A 13,800-nucleotide genomic window follows, 5' to 3' on the forward strand; every position below is an offset into this window, starting at 1 on the left:
CCTTGAGCAGCCTTTGGGTGCTTTAATGACAACATTAACCACAAAGAAGCCAAACAACCAGTGGCATTTTCACTCAGAAGAGAACTTTATTGAACAGTATATAAAATCTAAAAAGATTGGTGATGATTTAATAATTGTCACCAAAACATAATTTTCATTCTCATAAAAACATCCAATGACCCCTCGAGTCCTGTATGAAAGCATCTGTATTTGTAATGTATCCCCACTCATTCATTCAGGTTTTCCTTTGTCACCTGTCTGTACATTTATGCATTTAAAATCAGAAGCAAAACAATCAACTGGTTTATCACTATCATCTACTTTCTATTTCTCAAATATGAACACACAGAAAAATTATTTAGCATTAAGACAAAAGGGTCATTCAAGATCATTTGTTTGAAAAGCCTGATGTCCGTGTCATATCCAACCTATTGCTTGTAATCAAGGTTCAAGGCTTAATAAAAACATCTATACATAAAATATCATTTAAATTGCAGTGCATTGATCCCAATCAACCATTAAACTTAACTAAAAAATAACAACTAAATAAAAAATGTGAACGAATAACATATAAAATAAAATCAAGAAGGAGAAAAAATGAAATGTCTCTGCATCATAATGGCTTGGAGGCTCGGACCAGAACAATGAAAACCACAACTTCCCTGCATGGTTTAAATCTGACTGGGGAACTTTGCTAAGACACACACACTTTCTGTCTGCCTCTGATCTTTAATCAATTAAAAGTGAAAATGTCCTATTCAGGAAAACTGACTGTAATTTACAGCAAGTTAACTCACGAACATACCAAAGCAACTCTCCAAGAGAACAGGGATTACAATTTGACAAAAATGGTTGAGACCAAATCTCAGAGGCCTCACATCTCAAATCAGCAGGTCTGCAGGGACCTTTAGTTGGTAGTCAGGCCAAACCTGAGACATCCACCAGAGAGACTAACAGCAAGACTGTGACACTGAACAGTAATCAGCTGCTATTGTAAGTAAATACATTGTTAGCATTATTTACAACAGGTTAGAATCAGCGCATCATGTGAACATTTCAACAAAAGTTTTACCAAATCTGTGGAGTTTCTTCTTCTTAGCTTTTCGTCAAGTCATTGCAGTGTTTTTTCACCTCTGCAAGTTCCACTGTGAAATCTAAATAAAATGAAAGGAAAAACAAAACATTTTGTTGACAACAAGTGCACTATCAATAACACTATTGGAAATGTCTTGACATTAATTTCAATAAACATTTACAGTATTTACATTTTGAGTCTTTTATTTTTTTTACTTTGATGCATCTCCTTTACCTGGGAGTGTGTAATCATCTGTCTTGAGTGACAGCTCGATTGATTTCTGCATCGTTTCCTCCAGTTTCTTCAGGATGAAAACCTAATTCAGCATCAGAAACTTTATTAGTTATCACTCACACTGCCAAACAGTGTTCAATATTCAACTGAATCCTATGTGATTTGACTGTCTACATTTGTGTTCAGACTGAACAAAAGGGGAAAAAAAGACTTACAAGAAAGATGTGCCTTATGATTTTTGACTATATCATCAATGGATTTGATAGACTGTCACAAACCTTCAGTTCTCTCAGCTGGCTCAACATTACATCTTTAGCCTGCTTGAACATGGTGTTCTTTGAAGAATGTACATGCTGCTTGATTGTGTCCCTCATATTTTTCAGTGAGTCCTTTCCTCTGAATCCTGCTGCTTCTGCAATAAAACAGAAAAATTATGTCAACTACATTTTCTGCGCTATGATAATGATGTAAATGTATATTATTATACTACCAGGTTGTATATGTCATGATTTCTTATCTTACTTTGATAGCAGTCCTGCATCTTTTCCTCGATTATCTTTGTCAGACTATTGTAGAGTAGTTTCTTGTACTCCCGGATGATTTTGTTGAGTCTCATCTTAACTGTTTCTTCCTTAGAGAAAAAACAATACAGGGCACCATATTTTTTAATGTTTTCACCTTGTGGAATGTGTGCATGTGTGTCATTTTGTCATCATCGCAAAATGTGTTCCTGGAGACTAACTATTGTGATGGAAACTACCACAAAAGGGATTTTAAGTATTTTGGCAGGTGTTTCTGTCTGTGGACAGATCTTTGTAAGCATGATAGCGTCACAACCGTGCAAGATGCAGTCATGAAACTTTACAGGTGTGCAGTTACCATCAAAATAAGACGATTGAGTAATATTGTAATAATATATAGTTATCGTTATAATAGTGCTTCTTAATCTTATTCTTTAGTAGAGTATAGTAGAGTAGAGTATATAAATATGTATATTTATATATATATATATAAATATGTATATTTATATGTATATATGTATATACATACATATATATATATATATGTATATATATATATATATATATATATATATATATATATATATATATATATATATATATATATATATATATATATATATATATATACATATACATATATACATACATATATATATTATTTTTTTTATTTATCTATTTAATCTTACTTTCATAGCAGGACCTTTGGCAGTCAGCTTTTTTTATCTGTTAGCACTGTCGCCTCACAGCAAGAAGGTTCTGGGTTGGATTCCCACTGGGGCAGGGCCTTTCTCTGCAAAGTTTGCATGCTCTCCCTGTGTACTCTGGTTTTCATTAGGTTTATTCTCAAGTCAGTGCCCATGACCAAGGCACTGGCTAAGATCTCACCCCCGGGTGTGTTAATTGCTCACTGTACGTACACGCGTACATTATTTGTCATGAGTGTGTATGTAGCCTACGTGTACGTCTTTAGCCGTCATGTGTATTTTTTTATTTTTTATTTATTTATTTTTATGTGTATTTATTGTCTGTAAGGGCAGCTACTACTATGCACTATGCACTTTGAGTCCATGACAAATTTCCCCTAGGGGACAGTAAAGTGTATTCTATTCTATTCTATTCTATTTCATCTCATTATCAAATTCTGTGTAACTTACACAGCAATGCAGTGAATAGATGATAGTTAGATAGATGTTTTCCCTGGACAAACAGCTTGACAATGGACTAATGAATAGGATGGTATTGTTTTCATATTGTACCTCTGTCTTGAGGAATATCAGTTGCAGTTCGACATCTTTGTACTTCTGAATCAGCCCCTCCATGTCAAGGGAAAACGTATTGATGACCCCATTGAATGCTCCACATTTCCTCTCATTTCTGAAACATGTTAACAAATTGTATGTTTCATGAAAGAAGCACCGACAAGTTTGGATTTCAGTAATGACATTTGTACATATGTATTTTCTGACATAATTTATATTAACTGTATATTGAAGAATCTCTTAATTCTGTACATTCTACACAGTTATATACCCTAATTAATTCATTTCTTACGGGAAGGTCCCCTTGAATTCCTCATCAATGCTGTCAGTCAGGTATGAAGCTAACTTGACATTAAAGTTTATTGGTTTCTTTTTTTTTGGTTTGTGGACACCACCGTTCTCAACCACATGCTTCAATGTCTTGTGAAAAGCGCTCCCTGTTACCCCTCTCTGAAACACAACAGAAAAATGGAAAGACAGTTCACATATTCATATAAAGACCAAAATCAATTTTGATTTAATAATGTTTGAAATACGTACAGGTTGTAAGAGGGACTTTAAGACTCTTTCACATGAGCTTTCTGATTTTTCAACCCCCTCACTCAGGCATTTTTCAAAAGCCACGTAAGCCTCATCCATGGGTCCTTTGACTTTTTCAAGTTCATGACTTATTTTTTTTTCAAGCTCTGTGCACACATCTGCTGTATTGCCAGCCTGAAATGAAACAACACATTCAGTATTTAAAGAAATGAAACCATAATGCTTCGGTGATCAGAGTTTAGTTTTGTACATTTTTTTATAAACCTTATTTATTTCTGAAATTCTGTTGCTCACAGTATGACCACCCTTACTGTGATTATGCAGCCTCTCAAACAAAAAATCAGGAAATTAACTAACTAACTAACTAACTTGGCCTTTGGCAGACAGTGTTATTGTATCTGTAAATTTCTTCTATTACAATTTTTAATTAGTAATACAATTCAATCAACACAGAAGTCTGTTATTTGAATTTGCCATGTTTTCATTAAATTTGAGCCTAGTTTCCTGAAGCTTACTGAGTTGCTCTGAATATTTTCTGTCAATATTAATGACAATTAAGACAATTGAAAATAATTAAGAAAAGTTTTTATTCATTTATCTTACCACGTCTCTGCTGCGGGCCCCTTGAATCAGAGAGAGAATCCCAAGAGCTCCAGACACATAGTTTAATGTCTCTGAGTGACAGTCATTGAGATCTTGCAGAAATTCCTGGAGTTTGGGTATTTCTGTAAAAATAAAAAAAACGCAGTTTGCATCACATGTATTTATGTTTAAAACTTACATTTATGTGTCATAATCCAATTAGTCATTTCTGTATAAACTGTATTGTTATCCACAAAGTGTTCATATATGGAGACTTCTCCTACCAGTTTCATCTGGTTCTAGAAGTTTTTTCTTGAGAAACTCTTTGGAGCTCACTGTGAACACTTTGAAACAGTCATCACTGAAATGTTTCTGAAAAAACAAAAAAAATTGAAGGGTTTTAAGGCAGGCTTGCAGTTGTAGACAATCTTTGGTTAGACTTCCTGTCTGTCTATAAAACTCACCTTAACCTTGTTTAGTTTTTCGAATTCTTTTCTCACTTCTCCCTTGGCTTTCATGTTTTTTTCAAGTATGAGCTCACGGACACCAGCTGCTGAACTGTAAGAAAAGATTTGTATGAAGAGGAACCTCGTACAGTACGTTTTTTTTAGCATACGGTGTTCTTTCAAAAATAAAAATAAAAAGTCAAAATTATCTTTTTGTAAACCTGTGCCTGTTACTATTGTTTCTATCATTCATATCTTAAGCAGTAACACTTTCATTTATCATTGAACTGCACTATTTGTTACAGTAAGAATCCAACAGAACTAATGAGCTACTGTTGAATCTCATATTTTTCAAAGTTAATGATAAAAATGTTATTTTCTACTATACGAGTAATTCTACACATTCTTTGTTTTCCCTGTTGCACCAGAAACGGACCAAACTGTGACCCCAGAACTGGGTCATATCCCTGATATTATATGTATTGCATTTGCTTGCGTTTACTCATTTTGAGGTCTTGGTTTCCTGGGTGTCACTGTCTAATTTGGATCTTATACAGTATTTAAATATCTACCGGTTTGCTAAATCACTTACCGATCATCCGAATCTTCAATATTATCCGACTTGGTGCAGATAAAATGAATCTGCTGACACTCGCCACCATTTCCCATGATGCTGCTGGCACTTTTCAGGATCTCCCAGGTTTCTTTCTCAGCTGCTGCTCGATTCATTTCAGTCACAATCCACACAGTGGAACAACTTCCAACAACCTGAAGGAGCATAATCCCAAGGTAACTATGAATAGGTATTTTATCAGTGCTTTGTAAAAATATGATGTAACAGTTTTCCTGATAACACAGTAATGCACATTAAACAGCAGTCATGCATTTAAATTACCGATTTCCACATTTCATCTCTGCTCTTGTTACGGTCACCAGTTCCAGGAAGATCCACAATTGTGACATGCTGGAGAAGATGATTTTTAGGCACCCTGACAGTCACACACTTCACTAGTGGCCAATACCATCTCTTTCTTTCTTTACCATCTCCGTCTTTTGAGTCAGTTTTTGTGTATTTGACACATTTTGCAGACAACTCTTTAGCCTGCAACAAATAATGAAAGCAGTTATATAAATTCATTTAACTGGTAGACCATTTTCTTACTGTGTGTACTGGTACATGCAGTGGTACACAGTATAATGTCACCCACCAAAGTGGTAATTGTGTTGCCGAATTCTAACCATACGTATATCTATGGATATGATAAGTGAACAGTATAATAATATGTTCCAAACTGGTTTTGACCCTCAGTCTCCTGAGTGAGAGTCCTGTACTTTAAGGGGCACTACGTAGTTTTGGAGAAGAAATTCAAACTCTGAATTTTAATATTTGCAATATATTATATAATAATACAAACTCAGAAATATTTACTTTTTCCATAACTGAATAAACAAGTTGTTCTCAGAGGAAAATAAGGTCCCCAGAACACTGTATGAAGCTAGAAAGGTGGCAGGGTCCGCCAAATATAAACAAGGTAAAACAGTATGAAACTGTGTTGTCCTTTAAGATCAGTTCAGTCAGGACCACTTTGTCAAAATAGTCTTTATTTACTTGCGCAAGTTGGTGGGTTGGAGGTGGGTTGCAAAAAAGCTAGCAGAGGAAGCAGCAAGGGAGGTCAGGCTAGAGCAGTTTAAATAGCACGCTCTGAATGCAATTTCCCAATAGGAAGCGGGCACGGGGAGTCAGCTGAGCCATCAGCTGATCTGCTCGGTGTTGACAGCTACGCTGTTGATGCTGATTTAGAACTTGACTTCGTGGCCTGCCAGAACTAATGCTACGCTTGATTTTGTTTATTCATTTGTGAAAATGAAGAGTTTATTTATGTAGTTTGTTTAGACATAAAAATCAGCCAATGAAGACCTGATTAAGATTTCTTAATCTTAATCTTCCTCTTCTCCAAAATTACATAGTGCACCTTTAACTCATTTTTCCACATCAGCTCATTGCAAACATGGGCTTTGTAGTTGGAGTTTAAATGAAGGTCCTGGAGCAACATTAATTATGATGTTCCAAGAACAACATCAACACGTTTATATGAGATAAACCATGTATACATAATATTTTATCTTACTTACTGATTCACATGTCAAAATCTTCCTCTTGGATTGGAGAAATTCTGGAATTTCTTTGAAATATTTGTTATCCATGAGGTCTTCAGGGGATTTGTTTCTCCATTCTTCTCCATACACTGCTGTCAGCTTTTCATCAATGTCACGATTATCTTCCTCTTCGTCCTGATCATTTCCCTGATCTGCATTATCCCCAAGGAAATTTAACAAGGACCACAACTCGTCTTTCCACTCCTAAAATATAAATGATTGTGTTTAACTTGGTTTAATTAAATGTAACATATCTAACAACTGTATTTTTGTAGCTATATCTTTTTGTAGCTTTAACTAAATCTAAACTAAATTCTAAACATTTTACCTCTTTTGTGATGAACTCAATGTCCGCCTCATACTTTGGGCTCTTCATGTTAGCCTCCACTTTAATCATGACTGAGGTACATGCACTGATGCTTCCTGAAGGCAGAAGGTTCTTCTCTCCAATGACAGCATTTATCAAAGAGCTCTTTCCAGCCCCAGTTTTACCAAAGACACCAACCAGGACTCTCTTGTCTGTCTCCAAGTCACTGATTTTATTCCTGTTGCAACAGATTTAAGTTAAAGTTTAGTTAAAATATTTGTTAATTAATCAATTGATCAAAGAAATACATAGACATTAAAGGAATGTGTTAAAACCTGGAAGACATCATCTTCACACTGGCCTAATCAAGCATATTTTAATGCAGCTATAATCATTTTATTATATTAACAATATTTTCTTCAGGATTTGGTGGAGACAAAAATGACAGCTAAAGGAGAGGGAATACACCTAAATAAGTTTAATGCATATGAATACAATATTTTCTCGCAAGAGTGGTCAACTCTCACAGTGCTTTCACAACAAGTTTTGCTTTCATACACAGAACAGAAATGTGTGTGATTGTTCGACAGCAAACTGTCTAAACAGGGTAGTCTAGTCCAACTAAAAGCCACCACCTTCACTGCTTCTGGATACGGTGGCCGACAGCCAAAGATAAACCGAGTCACACTGCTCAGCTCCCTTCACTCCCACAGAAAATGTTTGCTTTCAGCAAGAAATCCACAGTTACAAGGACATTTTACTCGGAAAATTCAGTGAAGGATGAAATCATACGAAAAACTTCTAGGACCATAAAATCTCAATGTAGTGCAGACCTGCAGTGAGCTGAGATACTGTGGCTTCTTAATGTGGCAGGCCTCAGTACTTCCGTTTACTTATTTAAAACATCAAGCAGATACTGCTACAGGTTGGATCAATCATCCATTTATATGTTTGTATTTCTTTCTTATAGTGAGGAGATGTGGAATCAAATCCTTGACCATGGGATCATTAGCCATGTGCTTTACCCACTCTGCCAAGGAGCAACAACAGTACTAGTAGTTGTAGTAGTACTTGTAGTAGCAGTAATAGCAGTAGTAGCAGTAGTAATTGTAGTAGTACCAGTAGCAGTAGAAGTAGTAATTGTAGTAGTACCAGTAGCAGTAGTAGTGTAGTGTAATATAACTATATAACCATAAATAAGTAGTTAGTGGTTAATGACACGTGTTTTTGTGTCGTGCAGGAAAATACCCGAGTCAGCAAAATGTGGACATAAACAAAAGGACGAGCCAGGATTGGACAAACCATGGTGCCCAGCCCCCAAATTAGTGAATATAAGGAGTATGTTTTGTATTGAGAATTTGGATCTTATTGGATGAACTTTTGTCTTTATGATCACATGCTTTAATTGTCGACAATTAAACATTACTGCACTCAGCTTTGGAAGACTCCTGGAGATTATTTCTTTTTTATTGGTGACTTTTTGAAACTCTGAAAAACCTTTTTGGACAAACAAAGATTAAGAAGTCGATACACGACAGTAGTAGTAGCAGTTGTAGTAGCACTAGTAGTAGTAGTAGTACCAGTAGGCTATTAGTAGCAGCAGTAGTAGCAGTTGTCATGGTAAAGGTTGTAGTAGTAGCCAGAGGAAGGATTTGAACTGCCAACCTAGTGATCATCATGTGCCTCTCATTCATTCTCTATAGTAAAATTTTGTTGGAAAATAGCTTAATCTTTTAAAAAGTACAAGAGGTATGATAGTTAATATAAGCACACTGTTCCTGAAAGAGCTGAATGTTTTGATTGTTTAATGGTTTCTGTTGCTGAAAGCATGCAGGAGCTGAAATGTGCCAAAAGTAGAACTAGGCTCATGCAACAAGGAATGTTAAATATATAAATCTTAATAAACGTAATACTTACCTCAGAAAATTATTGAGGTTGTTGTCTTGGTTAGGTAGCCTCTGTTGGACACACTCCATGATGATTTTCACATCAGACAATATGATTTCTTCTGCAAGAACATAAGTAAATAACTATTCAGCAGAAACAACGAATCAGTGTATCCAGTCAGCAGTAATGTACAATGAGTGCATTAAAATACAAAGAAGGAGAAAAATAATGTAAAGGGTGAGCGGTACTTGATTTAGGATGCCTTAGATTGTATCATCAGGCTCATACTGTGGCCACTTGGACCACAGGATACAAGTTTGTCTGGGTTGAAAACATCATCCAGTAAAAAAGAAGACTACATAACATTGCTAAATACGTGCAGTTAAAAATACATTTAGGGCGTTCATAAAATGTATGGTTTAACTGTTTGAGGTGTTCTGATCAGAAGTATTTTCTGTGGCAAAGATATAGAAACTGATGGGGAATTGTTCCATTACATAACAGGTTTTACTGTATAGTATGTTTTAATTGTTTAGAAAGTGATTTAAATACCTGTGTATGATCCCAGTCCACTGTCACGTTGGCGTTTAATAGTTGGTGAATGCCATTTGCTGGACTCGCCCTGAAGATCCAGCTTTCTCTTTCCTTATTGTTTTTTTACATACAAAATCAAGAGTTTGTTAAATTTTCCTCTCACGATATTAAAACCTGGATATTTAAGATTTAAAGATATTTCTATCTTGAAAACATCAATGAACTCTTCGTGTAATCAATACGATAATGTGTATCTCACCTTTATTCTTTGTGACACTGGTGGACGGCAAAACCTGAGAATGAATAAGAATATTTGATGATTTGATCATGAAATGATATCCACTGAGGCCTTTTCCGGGAGTCTTCAGGAGTCCAGGAAGGGGATAAGAAGTGATCACTTGTTCACTTCTTTAGTCAACAATGACTGTCTCAGGATAATTCAGTAACTTAGTTGCATAAGCAGAGGAGGAGAGGCACATTCACTGATAACATGCCTGTGAAATCCAGTGTGATCTTTACCTGATCTGATTCAGCTGCTTCTTCATTCTCCTGTTGCAACTGCAAATATAAATAACAGTCTAAGATGACGGCCATGTAAAATTTTGAGCAGACATTGAAACAACATGTGTGATTGTGATAAATTCCTTATTAGATAAAAAACATTGTAACAGACTGAAGTCAACTTACTTGAGCAGGAGAATCAATTGTTTCCTGCTTTGTTGTGTTTTCTTCTCCCTAGCGACAAAAGAAAATAGTTGCAAATCCAAAATTTTATACAGTAACTTGTTGATGCTCCTGTCAGTGATGAAAATATACCTTTTTTAGTAAGATTAATGAGAACAAATACAGTAAAGTCTCTTCGTGGTGCAGAACATTACCTTTAACAACTTGAATCTTTTCTTGAATTTGAGCATTGGTCCCACTTGTGGTATCATTTTAGCAATAATGTCTTGATCATCAAGGTAGAAAAAACTTTCCTCATCAATGCCTTCATCTGTAATCCAAAAATAGTCATGTGAATTTTAGTCATGCAGAAATGAGAATTATTTCAATTGCTGCAGAAATGTTCAATAAAAGGTGTAACAGTCATGAAAACATTGTTTAATTTAATATTTTCTAAAAGTGCTACAGCCTCACAGAACAAACAGCATTGTTGTTTGAGCTGATCGCTTATTTATTTGATTGTATTTTAAGTATTTGTCACTTTGCTGCTCTCAAGTTAATTAAGTGCCCCTTTAATTGGGTTAAAATGTATCTTTACTGTTAGTGGTTTTGTACTCTGATCATAGACAAGAATTGCCAGAATTTATTAACACTGATCTCTCCCATTTTCTTAAAATGTCAAAACTGCAAAAATATGATCCAGCATTGTTTGTGTCTGTAGTAGATGTCTCAGTATTGGTCGGTCATATCAATAATGTATAATTGTCACAACTGTCACATATTCTGCCTGTTTTTTCCCCTCACCACAGACCCAGTCACACCCTCCTGCCTTCTCTTAACACTGCTCCCTCCATTTTCATCACCTGACCTGCTCCACCCACTTACTCCTCATTCCTCCTGATTACCTCAGTGCAACATACGAGGCTCATTAATTTACATTTATACAACACAGGGTTGTAAAACAAGAATGCAAGTTGTAGTCCATGTATGCTCCTCACAAAACAAAAATGATATAAATGGATGAAACATAGTGAGTCATAAAACATTTAATAACTACTGATACTGGCGCACTTCCACTTGTCCTGTGGACTTGTCCTGATTATCCAGCATTCATTGTTTCCTGTTTTCCTCATCCTGCTTGCCTGAACCCCTCCCTGATTCAACCTCTGTTAGTTTTGAATTAAGGATTTTAAAACTTTGCTCCTAACATATGCTGCTCTGTGTTATACTTGTTGTGTTATGCCAGTTCTGAGCCAGCACCAATACAATAATATCTGTCCCAACAAAGAAGCACTGAAATACTTTACCTTTAAATCTTTGGATATATTCGCTGAGGCCCCATTCAGTTAATTTGTTACGGACAAAATCATCCATGATCAACAGCAACTAGAAGGTAAACAATCATAAAACAAGCAATCATCAGTGTTTGATATTCTGAGTGAAAAGAGACAAGTTTAACCAAAGGACCATTTTTTAAAATGTATTTTCCATTTCCATATTTAATAAAAAAAAAAAAACATTTCATGGATGTTTAATGATGTAATTCTATCACAACTGAAAACATTTGCTGAACTGAAAGCATTTTAAAATGTTTGTTTTAGTCTCCACTACCTCCTACCCAGTGGCGGTTCTCTTGCATGAGGCCCTGAGCAAACCTCACCTTCAGCGCCAGGCCCGTCGTTGTACATATTTTGTATATTTCTTACCTTTTTATTATATTGTTTATTTTTTACTATTATTATTGTTTATTGTTATATTGAACTGTCCTTTGGCTGCTGTGACGCACAAATTTCCTCGTTTGCGGGACAAATAAAGGAATTCTGATGCTGATTCTGATTCTGATTCTGCCCTGCTTCTCTGCTCCCCAACACCAGCAGGGAGAGCTGAGGTCCAGAGGTGAACCTAGCCCCCGCCCCCTGGCGCGTTCTGACCATTAAGGCAAAGGTAGGCAATTGCATTGGGTCCCCCAACCTGCAGGGGCCCCCAACCAGCTGCCCCCTCCCCAACCAGCAGGGGACCGGGGCCTCCGGCCAGTAGCCCCCCACCATTGTCTTTGTAAATTATAATTGTGTACTTCTAAACAGAAAATAAAGAAAAAACAACAAAAAAACAACAACAAAACATCAGAATGCCCAAAGTGTAGTGTATCTGTAGTGTGACCACGAAAGTGATGTTGACGGACACACACACACACACACACACACACACACACACACACGCGCGCTCTCTAGCATTAGTTGCTTTATACAATGTCTGTTAATAATTACCATACACTCACTCTCTACTGGTTCAACTAAGCTCTCTCTCTCTCTCTCTCTCTCTCTCTCTCTCTCTCTCTCTCTCTCTCTCTCTCTCTCTCACACACACACACACACACACACACACTCCCTGTCTCTCTCTCTCTTTCTCCCACTAACTCACTCACTCACTCACTCACTCACTCACTCACTCACTCACTCACTCACTCACTCACTCACTCACACACACAAATAATTCATCTTTGCAAACCCTCACTCTCTCCTCATCTCCATCCCCTTCCTCTCACACACCATACTACTATTGTAGTTGAGCATACAATTTTTTTGTAATACATTGCACAGTAATTTGTAGTTATTGTTATATTGTAATTTCATAATTGCAATCTCATTCACTCTCTCTTTCTCTTTTTTTCTCACTCACACACTCTCTCTCTCACACTCTCACACAGACACACAGACACACACACGCGTGTCTGGTGAGATTTTTAGAAAAAATAAATATTTGGCATTTTGACATACACTGTTGTTATATCTAAACCTTAATTCTCGCATTCCATTCACTCTTTATTTAGAGCAAGTACTGATAGGTGCCTTTGGGGTGGCCCTTCCTACTTTTTTTGTGTTAAAAGAACAGATGTGGACGGCCCCCTAGCTAAGTTCGCCTTGGGCCCCCAAATTGCTAAATCCGCCACTGCCCAACCTCTGTATGTGAGACTTTCTCAGCAGCAGCAGACGCACCTTTATAAAACAGAGGGCGCCCAGCCGCCCACTCCCCACAAGGCAACATGACTTCAGACTTGAGGGAATGAGCAATACAAAAACCGGATGAAATGAATGCAAACAAATTTAAGGCAGCCAGTACGGGTCGGCACCGGGGGCGATCCGCCGAGATGAGATAAGACCAGAGGCGGCTGCTACAGAGCCGGTTACTGTGGGCGACTGTCCGCTGTTTTTTTTTTTTTTTTGCGGGCGCTCATGCCGTCCCTCCACAGATGCCGCCCTGAGCGGCTGCCCATACTGCCCATATGAGGAACCGCCACTGCGGAGTCCTACCACTATAAAAGCTTGGCAATAAAGGAAATAAAGGGGCTGAGCTTTACAGAGTGCAGCTTTAACAAAAGGAGTTGTAGCAACATTATATATAGATAATAAATCTGTATTACATTAATTACATGCAAAATAGCACAGTAACACTAATGTTTAACTTTAGTTTCACTCTGTTTTGAATGTAATGCATTGATGTTAGTGTACTTACATTAAGTCTGTTCCCCCTTCATGCACGAACATGACTCCTCCTGTGCTTGATGTACTTTGAGCTCTTCCTTTTATATCGT

The 13,800-nt window shown here is 36.8% G+C and overlaps 1 protein-coding gene across 1 annotated transcript; it reads right to left on the minus strand.

Moving 5' to 3' along the window:
- Positions 1-61: 61 nt before the first annotated feature.
- Positions 62-13,765, minus strand: LOC141020064 (nuclear GTPase SLIP-GC-like). The gene is made up of 22 exons (XM_073495108.1): positions 13,722-13,765; positions 11,516-11,594; positions 10,424-10,539; positions 10,233-10,280; positions 10,065-10,103; positions 9,805-9,838; positions 9,564-9,656; positions 9,042-9,132; positions 7,146-7,362; positions 6,794-7,021; positions 5,556-5,762; positions 5,253-5,428; positions 4,679-4,772; positions 4,499-4,586; positions 4,236-4,357; positions 3,633-3,806; positions 3,385-3,542; positions 3,090-3,207; positions 1,832-1,940; positions 1,588-1,721; positions 1,310-1,391; positions 62-1,154 (listed from the first exon to the last, which is right to left on the minus strand). Exons 2-22 carry the CDS (start codon positions 11,580-11,582, stop codon positions 1,096-1,098), a joined length of 2,454 nt encoding a protein of 817 aa, XP_073351209.1. The 5' UTR covers positions 11,583-11,594; positions 13,722-13,765; the 3' UTR covers positions 62-1,095.
- Positions 13,766-13,800: the final 35 nt, after the last annotated feature.

The sequence above is a fragment of the Pagrus major genome, chromosome 23 (genome assembly GCF_040436345.1).
Source record: "Pagrus major chromosome 23, Pma_NU_1.0".
Lineage (NCBI taxonomy): Eukaryota > Metazoa > Chordata > Actinopteri > Spariformes > Sparidae > Pagrus > Pagrus major.

Excerpts from the sequence above, each read along its gene's own strand:
- LOC141020064 (XM_073495108.1), bottom strand. The coding sequence starts at position 11,582 with ATGGATGATTTTGTCCGTAACAAATTAACTGAATGGGGCCTCAGCGAA. Across the intron at positions 10,281-10,423 it reads AAAGATTCAAGTTGTTAAAG|GGAGAAGAAAACACAACAAA; the intron begins GTAATGTTCTGC and ends TTTTGTCGCTAG. Across the intron at positions 10,104-10,232 it reads CAATTGATTCTCCTGCTCAA|TTGCAACAGGAGAATGAAGA; the intron begins GTAAGTTGACTT and ends TTATATTTGCAG.